Below are 22,057 nucleotides of genomic sequence, written 5' to 3'. Positions count from 1 at the left end.
GGTGCAGATATCTCTTTGAATTAGTGATTTCATTTCCTTCAGATATATATTAGGGAATTGCTGGATCATATAGTAGTTCTATTTTTAATTTTCTGAGGAACCTCCATACTGTTTTCCATAGTCTCCTCACCAATTTACATTCCCACCAACAGTACACAAGGGTTCCCTTTTCTCCACATACTCACCAACACTTATCTCTTGTCTTTTTTATGACAGCCATTCTAACAGGTGTGAAGTGATATTTCATTATAGTTTTGATTTTGTTTGATTTGTATAGTGATATTGAACACCTTTTCACATACCTGTTGGCCATTGTATATCTTCTTTGGAAAAATATCTGTTTAGTTCCTTTGCCTATTTGTAACTGGATTTTTTTTTTCTATTGAGCTGTAAGTGTTCTTTATATATGTTATACTAACCCCTTCTCAGATATATGATTTGCAAATATTTTTTCCCATTCTGTAGGTTGCCTTTAATTTTGTTGATGGTTTCCTTTGCTGTACAGAAGCTTTTTAGTTTGATGTGGTCTCACTTATTTAGTTTTGCTTTTTTTGCCTTTGCTTTTGGTGTAAAATTAAAAAAAATCATTGCTAAGACTAACGTGAAGGAGCTTCCCACCTATGTTTTCATCTAGGAGTTTTATGGTTTCAGGTCTTATGTTCAAGTCTTTAATCCAGTTTGAGTTGATTTTTATGTATGGTCTAAGATAGGGATCCAGTTTCATTCTTCTGTATGTGGCTGTCCAGCTTTCCCAACATCATTTATTGAAGAGACTATCATTTCATTATTATATATTCTTGGCTTCTTTGTCACAAATTAGTTGACCATATATGCATGGGTTTATTTCTGGGCTCTCTGTTCTGTTCCATTGTTCTGTGTGTCTGTTTTTATGCCAATGCCATGCTGTTTTAATTATTATAACTTTCTAATATAGTTTGAATTTAGGGAGCATGATGCCTCCACCTTTGTTGTTCTTTCTCAAGATTGTGTTAACTATTTGGGGTATATTGTGGTTCTATACAAATTTTAGGATGGTTTGTTCTATTTCTGTGTAAAATGCCTTTGAAACTCTGTTTATTTAAAGTCACAAGCAGTTGACTGACTCAGTGTGACTCAAACCCAAAGAAATCATTTCTACTTCACTCCATTCTGAGTCCTAGGATTGGGGCCCATTAAGAGGCTTACGACTTTCTCATTGAGGGCAGTCTGACTGTGTGAGATTGACCAAGTAGGTCACCATCAGCAGGTCACTGATGTTGCTGTTGAACGTGGTCTCAAAGTCATCAGGAACTATCTTGGGTACTTGGTTAACCAGACTCATCAGGAAGTGGTGCACAGTATTGTCAGCTGACACCTTTCTAGACAGCACATCGTCTGCCTACTGCAACACTGTGCTCAGGGCATCCTGGGTGCCAGCTGTTGCCCCTCTTACCTATTGCAAGTCACTTGAGAGTCTGATCACCTGGTTGGGGCTAAGACAGGTCTTCATGTTCAGGTCAACTCCAATGCATTCCGTGTCAGAATATGCATATTTCACTGTCAGAGGTGTGAACATCACCCCCAGGGTCCTCCTAGGGTCACCCATTAAAGAACAATTCATACACGTTCTTAGCAAATTCCGTGTCAACAGCCACCTCATCTTCTGACTCCTTGTGTGGCATTGAAAAGCAACTGGTGTCTTAGTAGTTCCCAGCAGGATCCAGATAACTCAGGCAGCACCCTCGTTGCGTCACTCATAGCTGTCCACAATGGAGGCCAAAATGAATGGGAGCAGCCAGACCACGCGGCCCCCAGGGGAAGGGGCCTGAGAGAGCAGGACAGGGCTGCAACTGCGCCGAGTCTGCACTGGGGCTGGCGCTGAGGCTGGGCTGGAACCAGCGCTGGGGCTGGAGCTGAGGGTAGGATCAGGTTGGAAATTGAGGCCGGGGCTGGGGCCACAGCTGGGCTGTGGAGTGGTGGGAGGAATACTGTGTGGTACTGATGGTGAGGCCATCTCGTCGACAGAAAATGCCATTTGAATTTTGATAGGGATTGCAATGAATCTGTAGATTGCTTTGAGTAGTATGGGAATTTTAAGAAGATGAATTCTTCCAGTGCATGAGCATGGAGTACCTTTCCATTTGTGTCCAAAATATGACAAAACCAATCTAGTCTCCTTGTCTTAAGTTCTAGCTCCCCAGTTACCTTCTTGTCTTCCCCAAACACTTTTTGCATTTTGTTATTCTCTTACTCAGAAAATCTGAGTGGTTGCAAGCTCTCCCCAAGAAGACAATCACCTTAACTTGCACTGAAGTCCTTATATTTGAACCTGAGCCCAACTCCCAACTTTATTACTTAATATTCTCCGAAAAGAATTTCCTAGTTCATGGAGACTGTTTCTCTCCACCAACACTGCCCAATACCACTTCTTTGCCCATTGTCCCTGTCTGTTCCAAAATTCAATTTCCAGGTTAATCTTCCTAAAAATCAACTCCAATTAAGGCATTTCTCTACTCTGAAACACGTTTTTACACTCTATCGCCTAGTGATGTAATTACAAACCCTTCCCTTGGCAGCTTCATCTCGCTAACTCAGTAGTTCTGAGTCATTTTTCTTCCACACACTTCATAGAACAATGCACTCCCATCAGCAATGTCTCACATTGCCTACAGTGATCTTCAAGGAACAGAGCAGATACACTTAGTAGCACATAGCAGCATCTGAGTAGAATATTGTAACATATATGTAACCAACACCTCTGTAGAGCTTATTAGGTGACAGGTACTTTTTGAGCATTTAAAACTATGAGTTCATTGAATCCACCCAACAGTTTCATGAGATAAACAGTATTATGTTCCATTTTACAGATGAAGAAACTGACACACAGAAAGGGTAAACAATTTTCCCAAGGTCGCATGGTTAATAAATGGCAGAGGTAGAATTTAATCTCAGATATTCTAGGTCTTCAGTCTATGCTCTTAATTCCTCTGCCACACTGTCTCTCTCCACCCACCATGTACCAGCCCCTTTCCCATCACTTGAGACTGATAATTACTGAGCTCAGTCATTTTCATCAAGGTTCAAAAAGATCCCATTTTATTTTGAAAGTGGCCTGAATCAATCAAGCCTCCAATGACTGTTACTTGTCTTATCTCCTAGCTCCTCTTTCTCAGATACCACTGATGTTTTACTTACCACGTACTATCTTTGTTGCCATCTAACTGTGTGATATATATCACATCTCTCTAACTAGATTGAAAAATTTTCAAAACCAAACTCATAATTGACATTGCAAATTGCTCTTCTGATTTCCCAATTTTGTTAACGGTCCTTCTAATCTAAGTTCAAAGTAACTTCTGTCTCTTCTCTCTCCCTTGGCTAAACCATATCCACATACAACCTCTTCTAAGTTTTAGTTCTTCATGCATCCCTGATTCCACTCTTTATCTTCTCCACCTTTTCTGTCTACAGAATGGAAGATGCCTCATCTATTAACTGGCAGGGTAAGCAAGCAACGCATTGATGGTTGTTATATTGCTTGAGATTCTCATGCCCTTTCCCCAACCAGCATAAAAGGCTTGTATCTGGTCTTCCAAACTTGAGTCTTTGACTTCACGTATTCATCCTAAAATATTATTGCCAGTTTAATTTATCTAAGGAATAGCCTCTGTCCTGCTCCCATCCACTGCTCTTGTCTCCCCTCCATTGTCTGCTGAAATAAGAACTCACTCCTCAATTGGTACCCAAAAGTCTACTCATTTCACCATTCATTTGTTCTTCTGACCTCATCTTTCCTCTTACTCCACTACATATGTTATACCTTCTAAGCAAACCAAACCAAAAGCTACTCCCATAAAATGTTTTATTTTTCTACTTCCATACTCTTGCTTGTGTCATTTATTTCCACTTGAAGTTCTGGTTCTCCTTCTGCCCTCTACCTTTATGTCTTGGAACATCCACATTGCCTTTATTCTTATTCTTATTCTATTTTCTCACTTTTTTACAGCCTCAGTAATTTGTTTAAATCTCTCATTTGGGCTTCTATTTGGCTACTTGCTTCATCTTCTTTAGTGGATTTGAAAATTCCTGAAGCCAGGACATGGGCCTTAGCCAACTCAGTAATCCTTGCAACATCAGCCAATGCCTTGCATAAAGTAGATATTAAATAAATATATGTGTGATGGAAATAACTGCTAACCCCCATTTGATTATATGTAGAAAATATTAGTCATTGTTCTAACATAGTCTGACCCATGATTTTATGAATGACATAAATCAGAGGCTGGGATGAGTTATGAAAAAGCCTTCTAAATTCTAGGCCACAGGAAGGACATATTGAGATTGATTAAATAGCTTCTGGTATCATCTTTAGAAATCCCCAAATCTTAAATCAATATTTATCTGGGTTTCCTAGACATCTACTTTGACAGTTTGTGTCATTGTTTAGCACTAATACCCTACATCTCTGAAGCTTGGTTTATTTAATAATAATAATAATCATAATCATAATACTCTGTAAGATGGCTTTGGCGATTAAAGGAAATATAGATCAATTTTGATGATATATAAAAATTTATTGCATACAGTAGGTACTGAAAACTTAAGTTTCTTCCTCCTGTCACGGATGAACATGCCCCACTTAATTGAAGGGATCTGGGATCCATACCTGAAGTTGCCTGACAGAGTGGGTTGGGCACAAGAGCAGAGACCCCGTAGAAAAGTCTGCTTGGGGGGCAGACACACATAAACCATTAATCTTATGAGAGTAAGGACGCTCTGAGCCTGATAGTCTCTCACTCTTAATAAAAACAAAAGATTGGTAAGTGTCAGCGGGATAAACCCTTCTATGCTCTAGAATTCTGCCTAAGGCAATCAGAAAGACTAAAATCAAATTCAGAAGGATTGGTGTTCTGATTGTGTGTTTCAGTGTTCTTCAGTGCCGTCTCATGAACCACCTAAAATCATCCCCTGACTTTTCTCCCACCCACTATCCCCCCATTTGAGAACCTGACTAGGAAGAACTATGCCTAAAGACCGAGCAGAGCAGAGATTGCAGGTGGTGAATGAAATGGCCCCAGCTGGCGGGATGGCAAGACTGCAGAGCCTGGGAGGCAGGCACGATCTGAAGTAAACATCTCTGCCATTGTTAGTCCCCTACACAGTCTTTAAAGCAGTTTTGTCTTAGAAGTGGAAAAAAAATAAGCGATGAGAAAACATTGAATTCATGGGCACCGCGGTAAAAACACAATTGGTTTTCAGGAGTGCTATAGATTCAAATTTGCTTGAATTGAATCTTTTTTTTCCTCCTCATTTCTCATTCCTTTCTGATTTTTCCTTCTCCAGTATCTCTCTTTACTTTCTCCTTGCTCGGTAGCCTCCTTTGAACACTCTTTCTAACATCATGGCTTTTAAATATATACTGTTAAACATTCTTAACTCGATGTAATTAAACAAAGGAAGGAAATCAGTCTGAATCAATGACCAGCTGGAGAAATAAGCAATTTTTAAGGAAATGAAGTTTGATTACTCTTAGGGATATACTGAAACTATTGAAAGCAGTTATGGGGCTACGTCGCTTAGGAAATGGATGGCTGCCTTAACTCCTGCATAAGCACATATTGTACATTTATTGTTTCAAATAAAATATGCGGGCTTTTTTCTTTTTTGCTAAAGACCTTTACTCTTTAAATAGACCAACATTTATTTCTTTACAAATTGCTTAGTAAACATTTTTTTTGTTTGTTTGAACATCGCAGATATTGAGATATAAGTGCAAATCTCAGTTGTTTAAAACTTGGTGCTAATGAGGTCACGACCACACACTAAATCTCTGTATCTGCCAGTTATCTCTGTGGCGTGGCCACAAGTGTGTGAACAACAAAGTCTGGTCATAAGAAGCACTGGGGGAGAGGATGTGCATGAATTTGTCCAGTACGCCTCCACATAATTGGAAAATGGCTCTGTTTTCATCAGCTACGCACCTGTGGTCAGTGGCTTCATCTTTCTTCGTGAGCATCGTTTATTTTAGAATTTTAATGATAATTTTAGCACCATCATTGTTACTTTATACTTCAACTTTCTGCTGTGTGGTGGTGTTACCTAAAATTAGATGAGCATTTTCTGTTTTCAGTGACATTTCTTGCCTGTGTATTTATATCCTCCTTTTAAGGCTAATAATACTATGCGAGCTCACAGAATTGCAGCTGAAGTCTGAAGGAAAAATAATGATCCATTTCCTGAGATGAGTGCTTTTTACAAACTTCTCAGTCCAACTCAAAAAGTGCTGTTTTCCTTTGATTAAAATGTATTTCTCAATTAAATTAAAATGCAAATATAGACAGTCTGTGTTTATGGTCATAATAGAATTATTTAAAGAAGGTTTTAAATCAGTCTGCTGTTAATATTTCATGCAGGAACTGTTGGTTTTATTGTTGGGCCAGTACTGCTGTGTTCCATTTTCAAGATTAGTTAAAGTGCTATGAAAACTTAATCATACTGCCCAGGTTTTATCAGTTTTTGCCCACTCTTCTCGAGGACATTAAAAGGGACTTCTTCCTTTATATACTTTGTAAGTTATGTTCAGGGATGTTGCAGAAATATCAAGTACTAAAACTTTAGAACCCCTTGAAATTGGGTTATGAATAATTTACTATTTGTTTTAGAGAAATGTTTTATTACACAGAATTGAATCGATTCTTAAATTTAAGAGAATTGTATTTTGAAATTTATTATAAAAGTAAAGATCTGGAAAAGTACTTCAAGAAACCATTTAGTCTAACTTTTTAATTTATACTAGAAATATGAAATATTTATACTAGAAATCGCATCTAATGATATGAATTTAATTATGATCTCTAATGCTATGGATTTAATTATGATCCTTTTAGTATTTTTTTAGCTTTTTTTAAGAAATGCCCTATCACTTCTCAAACACATTGATTAAAATAATTTTTAAATTATATTTTATAACTTGATCTTTTTTTGTTGTTATTTTTAGTGATCTCAGTGAAAATCAAATTCAGGCAATTCCAAGGAAGGCTTTCCGTGGGGCAGTTGACATTAAAAACCTGTAAGTATGTTTTTTCTAATTTATACTGTTTTTTTAAGTTATCCATTTCAAAGCTAAATTTATATTAAATAAGGTGTCAGAAAAAATGGTGAAAGCTCTATATAACTTTATACTTGCTTAGGAGAGCTTGTAACAATACATTTTAAATTGTTTTCACTAGCTATCTGAAGAGATTCTCATTTAGAAGATGTCGTGAAACTGAAGTTGTTACCAAACTCATTCTTCAAAGCTTGTGATTAATCTTGTGAAATCTAATGAAATGATTTGATTAAAAGATATTTACAATGTATTTTCTTCCCTTTTACTGTCAGTGTACTTCAATAACTCCCTTTTCAGTTGTTAACTGTCTTTATTGGAAATGCAGAATATAAACTGTTTTTTCTGGAAAGAGTAGACAGTATTTTCTTGTTAGAGATACCTGTAGTGTAGAGCTACAGCCTTTTTTATATATATAGCTTTTAGATCACCATTTTCATTAAATGCCAAAAGTGTGAGAATAAGAAAATTGTATTTTACCCTTTGTGTGAATATTTTTCTTACACTCTTTTCCCCTCATATATTTATGAAAGAATATATGCATAGCCTTCTTTAAAAAGAGAAAAAAAGAAAGAAGATAAAGAAGACTGTTTCTGTATTTTCCCTTGATAAATCTTTAATCTGGTGTCTTGCGTAGAAGTGTTCTTTGTAAGTGCCCGTAGCTCTGATGGTACATATCAGATTTAAGATCTCAATGAAAATCATAATATTGTCAATATATATCTTTATAAATTTTAAAATGCTATATTAGCCTTTGAAAATGATGGTTTTTGATTGACCGAGAATGCTAGGACATGAAATGTTTTCCTTAGCTTTTACATTAGCTTGAAATGTAGGGGAAAATGTCTCGGTGTGCTGAGATTAACTGTCAGGAATTCAATATTTCTTAGCTAGCAATAAACAGGGCAGGCACTTTTTCAAGAATTAACTTCTATTCAGAATTCTCCATGGTGGGATCCGACATTCTTTTCTCAGTAGTGAAACTGAGACAGGTGTTTTCCCTTATTAAAGAAGGCGACTGTTTATAAAGCTCCAAGTTTTGGCCTCTGCAACTTCTCCTCAATGTAAATGGTTTTTGTTTTAAATTTGTACTTTCTAAAAGTACAGATAAAGACAGAAAAATACAGGATATATATAGAAAATATATATTCTAGATATAAATATGTAGAGCCATTAAAATCCTGGCTCTAGCTTTTTATGATTTTTTTTTACATGTTAAAACAATTTGATTTGCTTTCTTTTTATCTTCTCTAGCTAGGGCTTGGGGAAGTGTGCAGGTAAATTCAGTGACGTAGTTGTTCACAACTGCCTCTGTCTCTTACGTCTGGTTAGAACAAGATAAAGACCCCCACGTAGCAGCTTCTCAAGTTGCCTATGTGTTGTGGTAAAAGGATAGTGATGGCTACAGTTGACCACCGCTTGCAATCTTACGATAGTATTATCTCTAAATCCTTAAAACAGGTGGCTTTTAATCTTCTTAGTAAGATATTCAGGGAATCCAAGTCTCTAAGTAACCCTTCTTCCATATTAAGGATATATCTGGGACTGAGATACCAGTCATGGTGGGATTCTTCCTGATGTTTTCTTCATTTATTCTTAAAAAATGTGATTTTAAAAGTTCAGATAAAAAAAGGCGAGATGCCAACCAGTGTGCTATGAAGAATGCAATGTTGATTTAGGAGAATTAAAAAAATAATTTGCCCACATGCATCATTTTTCCACCAAATTCAAAGGCAGTTATTATGTATACAGTGGGATGAGTTTAGCTCTGGAGTCATGGGATCTTTTGCTGTTTACTGGACTTGTAGACATGACAAATCAGTAAACTTCACTGAACCTTCATTTTCACGTCTATAAAGTGAATATAATAATTGCTTCGGTTTGTTGTAGTTATTAGGGAAAGGAGGTATGTGAAAAACCTTTTGAAACAGTAAAATGCTATGTAATAAAGTTTATTGTTTCATTCTGCAAGTATTTACTAGTCGACTGCTAGAAGTTAGCCCTGAAAAAGGTAAGACTAAGAAGATGAGAAAGAGAAGATGAAGTAATTTTTAATGTTAGGCATGGATAAGATAGACCATGTCTACTATGGGTCAGTTAGACATGGAGCGACAAAATGGAAAAAGAAAATATATTAGAAAGTACTAAATGAATACACACAAGACCCTGATTTATAAACAAGATATTAAGTGCTATAGGTGCTGAAGGAAGAAAGAGAGAAAAGTATTGCTTGAAGTTATCAGAGAATGCTGTAGGAAAGATTTCCTAAAGAAAATACAAAGGATTCTTTGGGGAGATTGCTTCGTATTGCATATTGGTGAGTCATGGCAGGTGAGGGTAGATTGGGGAGGTTAGAATTTATTAAAGTGGCTATGAAAAGTTAAAATTTATTCCTACTAATCTCACAATTTATTCCGTCTGTTCTCACTACCTTCCTTATAACAATGTGAAAGACCATTAGAGCAACATGGAAATACCACAATGCATTTATTGGTTGATTTGATTAATCAGGATCCTAGCTACAATTTTATAGAATTTTACAGTTAAAAGTCATTTTTCTGTAATTAAAAAAGAGTTTTAAAAAAATCTGGTTTCATTCAGCTTTATACGAAGTTTAGATTTATCATTAAAAGTTAAAGAAGGGGGCCCGCCCAGTGGCACAGCAGTTAAGTTCACCTGCTCTGCTTCAGTGGCCCAGGGTTCACTGATTTGGATCCAGGGCCTGAACCTATACACCACTTATCAAGCCATGCTGTGGCAGGTGTCCCAAGTATAAGCTAGAGTAAGATGGGCACAGATGTTAGCACAGGATCAATCTTCCTCCGCAAAAAGAGGAGAATTGGTGTCAGATGTTAGCTCAGGGCTAATCTACTTGAGGAAAAAAAAGGTTAAGGACAATATCTAGTAAAATAAGTTAAAACTGTGGGTAAATTTTAAGTAATATTATTATTAAACTGGTAGCCATAAGTCTTCGAGTAATTAATAAAAGCCCATAAATATTAATATTAACAGTATTAATATTATTGATATTCATTGTGGGAAGGAGAGGTACAGTGCTTTGTCTCGTTTATCATCCTAGTGTATGCACTTACAATTTGGACAGTCCTGCATGACGATGGCTACTGTTCCAGATCATTCAGAGAGTAAAAAGAAAACAGATGACTAGACAGAATGTCTGCTTTAGTTGCATTAAGGTGATAGCACTTCTAAAAGTCTGATGCACTGTAATACATTTATAGGCTTTACCACATTCAGTCCTTATTCACAGCAAATTCCAGTTATCAGAAGATTTCCACTGGAAGCACTTGCTTTAATCTTGCGGATTGGCTAAATATGCTCAAGGCAGCATCCTGACAATATGAAATTGATGCTGTGGAAATTTTGCAAATTAGCAGATCTTATTTCTCTTCCTTCAGGCAAGCCACACTAAAACTGTTGTAGACAGATGGACATTTATCTTGCTCTTAAACATCTCCAGGGAGGACTTCCCATAACTTTTTTGCTTATCTCTATTAATTTCCTAACTGGATTAAACCTTTACATTTTATTACCTGATTTTCTCCAGCTGCAACTTAAACCACATTCTTTTTCCCGACATTTTAGATGGTGAGGTCTGAGAATAACAAAATCATATTAAAATATCAGCTAAATTATAACATATGTAATAATCACTGGCAGCTCTTTTCCATAGGGTTTGCGTCTGTGTTTTTAAACTCCCCAATCAAGTATGAATTAAAGTATTGCTACCATATCATTACCAACTGATGCCTCACCAAAATAATAATCAATGTTTATATGACTTTTCTTTTAAACTTTTTATATATGTTTAATATATTTAACACTGATGCAATACAGCCTTTGCTTCTGCCTGATTGTATCTTGAACAAAGATGTTATATTGTGCCACTGATTTGTTTACAGTTATCTATGAGATATTTCCATTTAAATGGACTGATTTAGGAGAATAATGGAAAATTAAACCTTGCTTTATTGCTAAGACTTGCAAGCTTATTCTCTAGGTATGTATTTTATGAATATAAAAAATTTCCCAAGTCTCTTTATTTCTATGAGAAAACATTTCTGGTTGTAGTTATCCTGGAATTTAATCGAAAGAAACCACAAATGTGTGAACTTACAAATTAATTAGATGGCTGGTTGTTATTCATGTCACACAAGCAAAAGCTACCATACTTTACCATTAGTTTTTTTAGTGAATTCAATATGAATAGTTAAAATAATTAAATTCCAGCAAACATTATTTTAGACATATTGTGCAAAGTAAATCACACTAGCTTTTTTTCTTCTTTCATTTTGCAATACGTCCTCAAAATGTACTCAATGTTCCAGTCAAATTTTACTATTTAGTTCAGAAATAAACGCATCCCTTTCTCATTTGCTTGCATCATCTCAATTGCATTAACCTTACATTCGTTATGAGTCTTATGCTCCTTTTCCAGGAAAACTGCTTGTTGGTAAAAAAAAAAAATAGATTAGGGTAAATATTTATATTTATTCTTTTTTTACATACATAAATTTATGGACAAGGGTTTAAGTTACAAGACGATTTAGCTTGGTTCTTTCTAAGTCATAGTATCATTTGGGAAACAAATATGTATGTCCATGAAATTTTAGGAAAGAAATCACCCAATTTGTGGTGCAGTGGTTATTGGGAATAAGAAGATTTGTCAAACAGCAGAGAGGGAGAGTTAATCTGTGTGTTGTTACACAGCTATTTATATTATTTAGAAATTTTCTTTTTTTTCAGGAACTCTGTCATCATCAATTTAGTTTATTGATGGATCAACTAAAATCCATAGAAGGAAAATACACAGTTCTATACTAAGTACACTTAGTGTTTTACTTTTATTTTTTACACTTCTCTGTTTTTATATATCTCTCTACTGGTTTTTTTTCCTGTATCATCTGCTATTCCATAACAAAAAACAAACCAGGGTTGTTCACATAACATAGAATCAATATGTAACAATGAGAAGAGTGCATTATGTAGTTTACCATGCAAATGCAAGACTTTCTTTAGCTTTGTTGTATAAATTGTCTTAACTGCAAAATGTCTACTGCAATCGGGTAGTTTTCATGTTTAGTTCATTACATTTCTTGTCATTATTACGTACTTATCATAAAAATAAAATCCATTGATATCAAATTTATATTGTAACTTTGAGCACCCCAAGCTCCTTCCCAGAGTGTTTTCTGTAAGCCTGAGGCTAAAGAGACTTTGAAGTGGAGTTTGGTTTCTCACTCAAGGGACCCACTAGCCTTAGTGTTAGATTAAATGCCACAGATCTTCAGTGGGACATAGAACCTTCTAAACAAACCTGTAGAAATGGTCCTATTTTATGGATAATGAATGAATTTGAGTTTCATATTATGAGAGCCAGAGCTCCAATTAACATCCAGAATGCTGTCTATAGACATAAGGGACAACCAGTGGTTGTCCGGACAGGTAAATGTAAAATGTATCAGGAACTCAGCAGCGCTGCTATTGGCACCATAGGAACTGTCCATGGTCCTGTAATTTGCCTGGTTTGCATTCACTCTAAAAGCACGCTGAATTATGATAATCTCCAACAACTACAGACAAGTATGCTACCATTAACCTCTCCAACTTTGCATTTTGCCTTATCTTCAGGGTATCTTAGCAGTTTTCCTTCAGTGATGTCATTCTCTTATGTAAAAATGAGTCTATGTAATATATCTTCATAAATACTTTCCAAAATAAAATAAACAAAACACAAGAAAATCTAATTGAGTAGTTGGGAATCCAATTCACATATGTATAAAGTAAGAATTGGCACGATCCTCTTGTGGCTGGCATCTTGTCCTTGATATAGAATATGTCTTTGGGTTTCTTGCTTCCCCAACACTGAACAGCCACATTTTGCTACCTCTGAACAATTGCAATAGGTTGCTAATTGAATTTTGATCTCCAGTTTGTGTTCTCATTAGATAACTTTAACATTGCAGGCCAGATTTGTTTTTGTAATGCATTGTTTTTTATCCCATCACTACCTGGCTTAAAATCATTCAGTTTATTAAACACACACACACACACACACTTTGTTATAGGCACTATGGCAAAGCCCTGGGGACATAGCAGAATACTGTCATAGTTCTACAAGGTCTGAAGAAATATAGACTCTCCCCTGAGAGAGCAATGATTTTTATTGAATGCCATCATATCTTTAGATATTCTGACAAGTCCTAACATTCTGACTTCCACCAAGGCTTCTAGCCCCCTCTGCCACTGAATCTGCATACAAGCTCTTTACTCAAGCCAAAATGACCTCTTCCTTGCAAACATTTACTGTGAACGTTGTAGAGCCTCTGCTCACAAATGTTTTTTGTTTTTGTTTTGTTTTTTTTTAGCGAACCTTTCCCCTTGATGGGGAATACCCACTTCTATTTTCTGACTTTCTGGATTCTACCTATTTTTTAAGGATGAAGATTTTTCCTCCCTCACACATGACTACTTCAGTCTATGATAATCTCTTCTTTCTCTGACATTATATAGCATTCTTCATCTGCTGGCTTCTTCCTTGACACTTGGCCATCAGAGATTAGCCGAAACCCCCATTTGCAGAATGTATAGCTCCTGATCTGTTTCTTTAGCCACTTACGTCTTGAGTGGGGACTTCAGCAATATGTACATTTAAATTTGAATCAAGGTTTCACCAAATATTTGCTCCGACTTTGAATAAGTTATTGAACTTCTGTGAGCCTCATTTTCTCATCTATAAAATCGGAATGATGATAATACGTACCTTTTCAAGTTACTGAGAGGAATAATAAGATGAGATATCTAGAGATCCTGCCATTTGCTATGCATTCAATAAATGTAAGCAATTATTATTGTCAGTTTCATTTTCTACCACCTTTGATTAATTTACGTAGAGTTACCAGAATGTGAAGGTCAACTTAGTTGTCTTTACTCCGTTTTTTCTTCCCATCTCTCTTAGGGCTGTTTTGCCTCTTCCCAATAAATTAGCAAGTGGGTATAACTTTACACCAAAGATTATTCCAATAAATACTGAGATTTATTATTCTGATGAGAAAAACAAAATGTTGCTTGAAAGATTGCAAAAGGGTTTAATTCTCAAATTACATAAATTATTTTGCATTCCTCAGAATAGTCCTTACCTTGGTTGTTTTCTTCACTAATGTTCAGGTTAACACTGATGTGCTTTTATGCTGAGGTAAACTATATTGTTACAGAAACTTCTGTCTAGGGTTTTCATTTAGGATCAATTTATATCATTCTTAGGCTCTTTATATGTTATAAAAAATCTTGGATTGCTTCTTAAGTAATCATTGTTAGAATAAGATTTATATATTTAAGCACTCATATTAACTTGAATTTTACATACACAAGGAAAGAAATAGAACGGATCATGCCTGTGTCCTTAACAGCATTTTTTCTTTTTATCCCATTTAATTTATATATTTTATCAGAGTACTTTCCAAACAGCAAAGTGTTATTCTCTCATATTGATCCTAATCACTTTGATGTATTTTAAGTCAAAAATAAATTTTTGACGTTTTCCATTTTACAATAGAAATATGAATATGAAATAATCTTCTAGTAGCTTTAAAAAACTGGAAAACTGGAGCATAGTATAATTTTGTTGAGACATTAACAGACCCTACCTTTCTTTGAGACAATACTAACCATGAAAAATCTTTAATGATTTCTGAGTTAAGCATGTTTTATGGTTTTCTAATTCTTACAAAAAGAAAATCCATTAGTAATAAGATCTTATTACTTGGATCCTGCAGTAAAATAGGAGTTTTCTATAGGTAAGGACAAAACCACCTGAAGTTAATGCAGGCAGGTAGGTTTACATGTTTAATTCAGACACGGTATGGTATCTAAATTTCAAAAAATTAAAAGTGGAATTCTCTGAAATAAAACTTAGGAGGAACAGAATGCAATGTCTCCAGTTATATTTCAAGATGCAAACTAAGCAAATGTTCAATCTTTTGTCATTTAATATGCCTATTTTTAAAATTTATGTTTAGCAGTGTTATGTATTGTCTCTCATACCTAGAATTAATCAAAATCTGAAACTAGGCTACATTATTTTTAGTGTTAAAGAAAATCAGATCAGCTTTACAAATTCTATGTATGTGAGGCACACAGTAACGTCTCTGAATAAAGACACACTGCATTGTCTAAGACTAAATTTACCAGCACTAGTAAAAATTAGACTGGGCAGTCTAGAGTTATTCTAGAGCATGGTAAGAGGAGTAGTTACCCCTAAAAAGAGAATCAGAATGTTAATGCTGTGAAATAGCTTGAAGATTATCTAGTCTTTTTAACATCATCTTTTTCATGAAATTAATAATAAAGCAGTAGCTTCAAAACATACACTTACAAACTGGGACAGTGAAGGATCAGATGGAGAGGGGATTTGGAATTTGAGCAGAAGCAGAGGGGAGGAGTGGAGGTAGGAAATAAGGCGGAGAAGGTACAAAAGTCTATGCTAGGATACATCGGCTGAAGGTCTGAAAGAAACAGCCGATGGTACTATTTATACCATTCTTTCTCTCCAGAAAATAAGAAAAGTGCTAGCTTGCTTCTCCCTGGCAAGTGACCCCTGTGCCAGAAAAGGATCCTAAAGTTGTCCCTAATGTACCTGCGCTTATCAACCAGAGATCAACAAATTTACCCTATATCTGGCTGAATCCTTGTAACGTTACTTTTTGGAGAGTGGAAAAAAGTAACTCTTCCTCTTGATTCCTTAATTCAGAATAATTTCATGGCACAATTAGAAATCACATCTAAACAAGGTCAGCCTGTCACTAAATGCTTGGCTGAGAACAGATCTTTCCCTGTTTACAGAAAGCAGAAGTGCCCAGGGTTTGAAAGGTAGTGGGGAAGGAAGTGAGCAGGGTGAGAGAAACAAGGTGCAGAAAAATCGTCCAGAAACCCTGAAATAAATTACGCTTATGCGTAGTTTTGACACTGTTTATCTTGAACCATATGCAGACAAATGGAGGTTTGTGCAGAGAAATTTTCTCATGAGCAGTCACATGGGCACAACACTTTCCATAAACATTCCTTTGAATATAACAAAATCCACCAATTGATGAAAAAATTATTCATTATGATTTTGATGGTCCTTTTATATGAGTAACTTTTCATAAAATATCTTCATTCTTAGAAGATATGTGGACTGAGATATGATGGCATTTGGAAAACTTTTAAGAAAACTTTGGTCCTATGAGAGCAAATTAGTCTTAATGTTTTTGCACCAAAAAGGACTTAGATTACTGTTAAGAATCAGAAGCTTGTAATCACAAGCAATGTTAAAGAGGGGTAAAATTACCAAAGTTTCCAGCAGAGTCTCGACTTCTGGTGGTATAGGGAAAGTAATCTGCCTTTCAGACCTTGTAGGACAAGATTTGCTTGAGTGCTTTCTGGCATGCTGGGGCTTCGCCTTTGTGTATGGTATGCATGATTTAAAAGAAGCTGTGTCAGCACTGATTTATACATTGACAGCTAAGGATAATAAGATATGGGCAAACATACAGCACACCCTTTTACAGATTAACCTGGAGACTGCATTAGGCAAATTTGATAGCATTAAAAGATTTTGCCAATTTGTCTGGAAACAATTTCTCTTTTGTAGTATGTCAAGGGTAACACTTCATGCCATTGTACTAATTTAAATGGCTTTGATAAATTGTTCAAGAGGTTAGAGAATAGTAGTGTAGATATATATTTAGCACTTTAAAATAAAAAGGCTATTAACTTAATTGTTAAATGAATTTAATCCGTAAAAATCAAAAGTGCTCAAGAATGTAAGTGTTTTCTTGGAACCTCAGCAGCCGTATTACATCATGAGGCTTTAAAAGTCTTCTTAGAAAATAAAATTATATTTCTGTATTACTTCCTAATAAGTGGAAATGCTTTGGGCTATTATAGTAGCACGGCTGGTAGCTATTATTTGGGGAAAACCTTAGTTTATAAAAGCAATAAAATTGTATCTTCTCCAGGGTTTGCCTTTTTGTGTATTGTATGTCCTAAATTGTACCATTTGCATGACATCAGGTAGTCTCCCGTGTTATTGTGTCCCCTAGAGACCTTCTTAAAAATGAGATGCACATTTCATGAGATATTCTCTATGTACATAATTTCTAAAGTAAGGAATTTGAAGAGGCCCCTCTGAAAGTCACTGGATTAAATCATTGCACCTTTATTCAGGAGTCTTGTGAGAGAAACAACTATGTTATGGGCATGTTTAAACAGTTCTTTAAGAGCAGACCTCAAATATGAATTAGCCCTTTTAGTGAATTCCGAACTTGAAACAAGGAGGAGATCCATTTGTATTATGATCATAGTCTTACCTTGTATGTCTGCCTTCCCTCCCAATGCATGCAGAGCTGACAGCTCACCTGACTATGTCATCGAACATTTTGTTTTGATCTCAAGTGAAGCATTAAAATACTTTTTCTTTATTGGCAGAATAATATTGCTAAGCATCAATCTACTAGTTTAAACAACAACTGCTTCTTTGTAAAAATAGGAAGAAAGAAAGGATAGGACAGAGAGGATATAGGATTTATTACTTAGCTGTTCATTTCAACCAGATGAATTCCTTTGTATGAATAAGGAAATTTTAATTCCAAAAACAAGTGACAGGAAAAAGCAGACTTAACCAAATTTGGAGCAGCCTTTTCTTTTCATCTTCGAATTTTAACAAATGAGTACTTAAGCTACAGAAGAAGATTCATCTGTTTGAATTTTGTATTATGTAGAAGGAACTGATACGGCTTTTAAACTTTTTACCATTGATATGTGTAGTATTTTAACAATGTTGCTGCCGTATATGTGTCTTAGTTTTTGGGGCTGAAATTAGCATCTTTGAGAGAAGTAAGAATTTTTTATTAATTTCTTAATAGTTTTAAAAACTTATTTTCTGGAGAGTGGTATAATTCGGGAAGTTCCTTAACTGAAAAGTATGCCGTATTTACAGTATAGAGAATTCGCATATAATGATAAACAATGCAAATTATAAGAATAGTGAAGTTTAATAGAGAACAACTGCTAGTTTTCTAAAGTGTATTCCTGGTTGAAATTAGCAGGGAAATATATGGGACCTCATTTCTCTTTCTTGATTTGGAGTTCTCGAAGGAAAACTGCTTTTAAAAGAAGAAAACCTAAAAGTAGTCTTGCTCTTGCTTGCCAAGGATAGTGAAATTAACATGCAGCTGGGCTTCTCTGATAAATGGATTCTGTTAGGTCACTGAGGGGTGCATGTGACATTAAGTGATTTACAGTCCTTTACCTTAATGAAATTGTTTCAGCAAGATGACGCTGAAAGCTCTTAATGGATAGCTTTTCTTGATGTAATGAAATTGCATTCCTATGGCATTTAATATAAGGTGCAGTTATTATTTACTGGAGCTTTCCAAGGGCTGCTATTTGCACAGACAGTTCAGAACAAAAAGAGATTTCAGTGGCGGCACTGAGGCCGGAATGGCTTGTGACATTCTTAAGGAGATGAGTGTGTTCGTGAAAGCATTTCAGTTAGTGCAGCCAGGACTCCGTAGACCCTTCAGGAGACTTCCTTTCACCTAACCCTGCTAGTCTTCAGCTTTTTACATATATTCTTTTAATCTATTTAACAGGCAACTGGATTACAACCAGATCAGCTGTATTGAAGATGGGGCATTTAGGGCTCTCCGGGACCTGGAAGTGCTGTAAGTACTGCTTATTTCTCTTACTCTTTAACGGGAGCTTTGTGTCTGGGGAGTGCTGATGTGGAAGCTTATCTACTTGCTTAAAACCTTGTGTCAAAATGGTCTCCTAAAGAGATGCCTTAAATAACTCATGGTGAATACAGAGAAGAGTCGAAATGTGTGATTGTGCAAAACCTTGCATATCCTATCTGTATGTTTAGGTAAAATTGTCTGGGAAGGACACTCACACATTCACACTTATTGTCTTTTAAGTGTTTCTCCTTATAGTAAAATATTCTCACTCACAGGATTTGTAAGAATTCTCAAAATTGCTAAGTATTAAGACAACATCAGTTGTATAGGAAAAATTACAACAAAAAATAAACGTTGGTAGCTGATATATTGGTATATTTTGTGGTTGCTATGCAATGTAAAGACGTTTTCTCATTTTAAAATGTCATTTTTAACTAGACAATATCATCTTTGTAAGATTATTTGAAATCTACTTTCTAATATTAATATACCACCCATTAGGTCCCTTTCAAAGTCTTCGTTACTGACTTTGTAAAGCACAACACACAGATTTGAATTATAATTGGCATCCTCTGTCTTTCCTTGCTGGATAGATATGGCTGACAAAATTGGTTAGAGGCAAGTGAGTAATCTCTACAGACCTTTGAAATAGTAAAATAATTTTAATGAAATTGTTAATTATATTGAAAATAATTTTAGTGAAAACAAGAGTTACTAAAACGGTTTAAGCCACCTCTACTCTTCTGGAATCTTTTTCCAAAGATTCACATCTCTAGCTTTTTCGGTATACTTGCAAATTTCTCCCCAAAATAAAATATTTTTCTATGCCGTAATTCATCCCTGACTCAATTATTCAGAAATCCAAAATTGAATTAAATTATGAAGAAGTTTTGAATATTTAATCTATGTGTTAAAAGTTATCCAGGAATCATGAAATCCTCCTGAAAAAAGACTCTATTGCTTTGTAAATTGAATTTGAGGAGCAGAATGTAATTCTGAAAAATGTTTAATGTGTCAACTAGAATGGCTTATGTTAGCATTATTTTCTATATTGTTTTGGTTTTAGTTGCGAGTAAATGAATAGAATTTCTAGCTGTGTCATGTGCTTCTAAGTTATTAATTATTTTTAAAGACTTACTTAAGAATGAGTTGATTGAGACAAATTGTGTTGTAAGAATATATACTGTTCTCCAACCACAAAAGAGATACTTTGTTTCGTGGATAACTGTCCTTTTCTATAGGAAAAACATTCAAAGTGCTTATCATACACTTTGTAGTTATAAGGCCACTTTTTCAATTGTGTTCCAGAGCCATTTTTAATGTACGAAGCACTTGGATGCTATTTCAGAGTCCGGATAACTGTGATTTCAGATAGTAGTCTGATGTCAAAACCGTAGTCAATGTCACTAAACTTTGTCTAGGAAGAGACTACCACAGGTGTTATTTAATTGAATAGAGCTGATCAAGCCAAAAATATTTTGTTACTTAGTCATTGCTCCTAACTAGGAATATGAATGATGCCAATCTTTTTATGGAAAATTTGATGAATATTTTGGATGAATTAAAATCCCACAAAGTAGTTTGTTACTAAAATAAAAGAGCTTAAAGACTTACTAGACATGGAATCATTCATATATATAATATATTGTGAACTCTTTCCCTCTGTAGAGAGACAGAAAGAGTACTCTCTCTATACATTGAGTACCCGCTGTGTGCCAAGCACTGTGCTATGCATTGAAAACCCTTTACCCACAAATATAAGAACTATTCATTTGCTTATATGTTCTAAACTATCTTTGTTTTTAGAAGCAGTAAGTTCATGGAAACACAATCACCTCAAACTTTGCTTGTCATGTTATCAGAATATCTAAAATGTGACTTTAGCAAGACCCACTACCATGAAACACACCAAAGAGTGATAAAGGTTTTATAGTTCATCAAATTAAAATCAAAATCCAAAATATTGGAAACTCTTTTTAGGAGCTTATATATGTCTCAAAGAGATGCGTAACGGTCAGAGTCTGTTGTCTAAAAAAGTAATTAAAATTAGCACATAATATAAGAAATTGTAAGTTTCCTTCAAAATCTTTTAAATACTTGATATTAGAATTTCATAAAGTCAAGCAGACGGTCTTTTAATGTATGTTAATTTTTAAAATCCTCATCATTCATACAACCTGTCGAGAAAGAATTGATAAAGAATTTAAGGCAAAATTGGATAAAGTACTGAAAAAACTGGAATTTCTTAAGCCCAAATTTCTTGTCAGGTAAACCAGAAGTTTGCCTATTATAAACATTTAGTCGGGGGCTTTTTTTTTTAGAGTAACCCTCAGAAACGTTCCAGAATGCAAGTTGTCAGTTTTGCATATTTTTGCCATCCCTTACTCTTTAGTGTATATCTTCTTCTTATGTGGAAATAATGAAGGATTAATTAATTTGCACTTCACCTTAAATTTCAGATTCCCAATGCTTCAGATTGTTTTAAATTTTAATTCCATGAACCATTTGTGAATGTGTGAATACACTGAGGCCAAACTGGAGAAGATGGGAGTGATCAGCCTGGGCCATTATGAAAATTTGTTAGATTAGGATATATATTAAGGTAGAGAAAGTGAATAAAGTTCAAGAAGGAAAAGTCAAGGCAGGTGAAAGCAAGGAGGCAGTTTATCTCTTATATATTCATGGCCTTATTGTGGAATTCTGGTTAGTAGGATTTAGACTGTTTATTTTCTTAATATGAAGATATCATCTCAAAAATAACATTGGTAATTAAACCTAGATCAGTGTTTTCTTTTGCTTTGGATGCTAGATTGAGAAATGAAATATATTCCTTGAGTTGCTAGTCTTATGTTTTCTTTTTCCTTTTCCATAGAATGGGCATAATTTAATTGAATTGAAACATAGGGATTCATATCCATTAAATATCAGACTCTCTGATAAATCCTACGCTTGACGCTAAGGCAATAAGAAAGAATAAATCAAGATCTAAGTTCGAGAGGGCCTACCTGATTGCCAAGACTAACGTTTAATATTTACACCCCAAAATATCTTTTGTATAAGAATATGTTCTCACCACAAAGAGAAAATCTTGAGGTTGAACATAGAAATAGACTTTCATGTAGGAAAAAATGTTCACAAATAAAGAAGTACAATATATAAATAGGAGTTGATTGCGACCATAGCATATACATGACCTCATACCTAATTAACATTTACATTTATTGTTAGTTTTAAAATA

General features: G+C 35.0%; 1 protein-coding gene and 1 pseudogene across 4 annotated transcripts in view; one reads left to right on the top strand and one right to left on the bottom strand.

Moving 5' to 3' along the window:
- The window catches only part of SLIT2 (slit guidance ligand 2), a 358,529-nt gene that overhangs the window by 209,444 nt on the left and 127,028 nt on the right, over positions 1-22,057 (top strand). For all 4 annotated transcript variants that reach the window (XM_070613088.1, XM_070613086.1, XM_070613087.1 and 1 more), the window contains exons 5-6: positions 6,977-7,048; positions 18,736-18,807. In XM_070613088.1, the coding sequence (XP_070469189.1) occupies positions 6,977-7,048; positions 18,736-18,807 (144 nt within the window). The remainder of the gene's footprint in view (positions 1-6,976; positions 7,049-18,735; positions 18,808-22,057) is intronic.
- On the bottom strand, positions 1,135-1,993 carry LOC139082422 (eukaryotic translation initiation factor 3 subunit F pseudogene; annotated as a pseudogene).

This window comes from Equus przewalskii, chromosome 3 (genome assembly GCF_037783145.1).
Source record: "Equus przewalskii isolate Varuska chromosome 3, EquPr2, whole genome shotgun sequence".
Classification (NCBI taxonomy): Eukaryota; Metazoa; Chordata; class Mammalia; order Perissodactyla; family Equidae; genus Equus; species Equus przewalskii.
The sequence above is the reverse complement of the archived record's forward strand: the minus strand, read 5'-3'. Positions and strand labels throughout refer to the sequence as shown.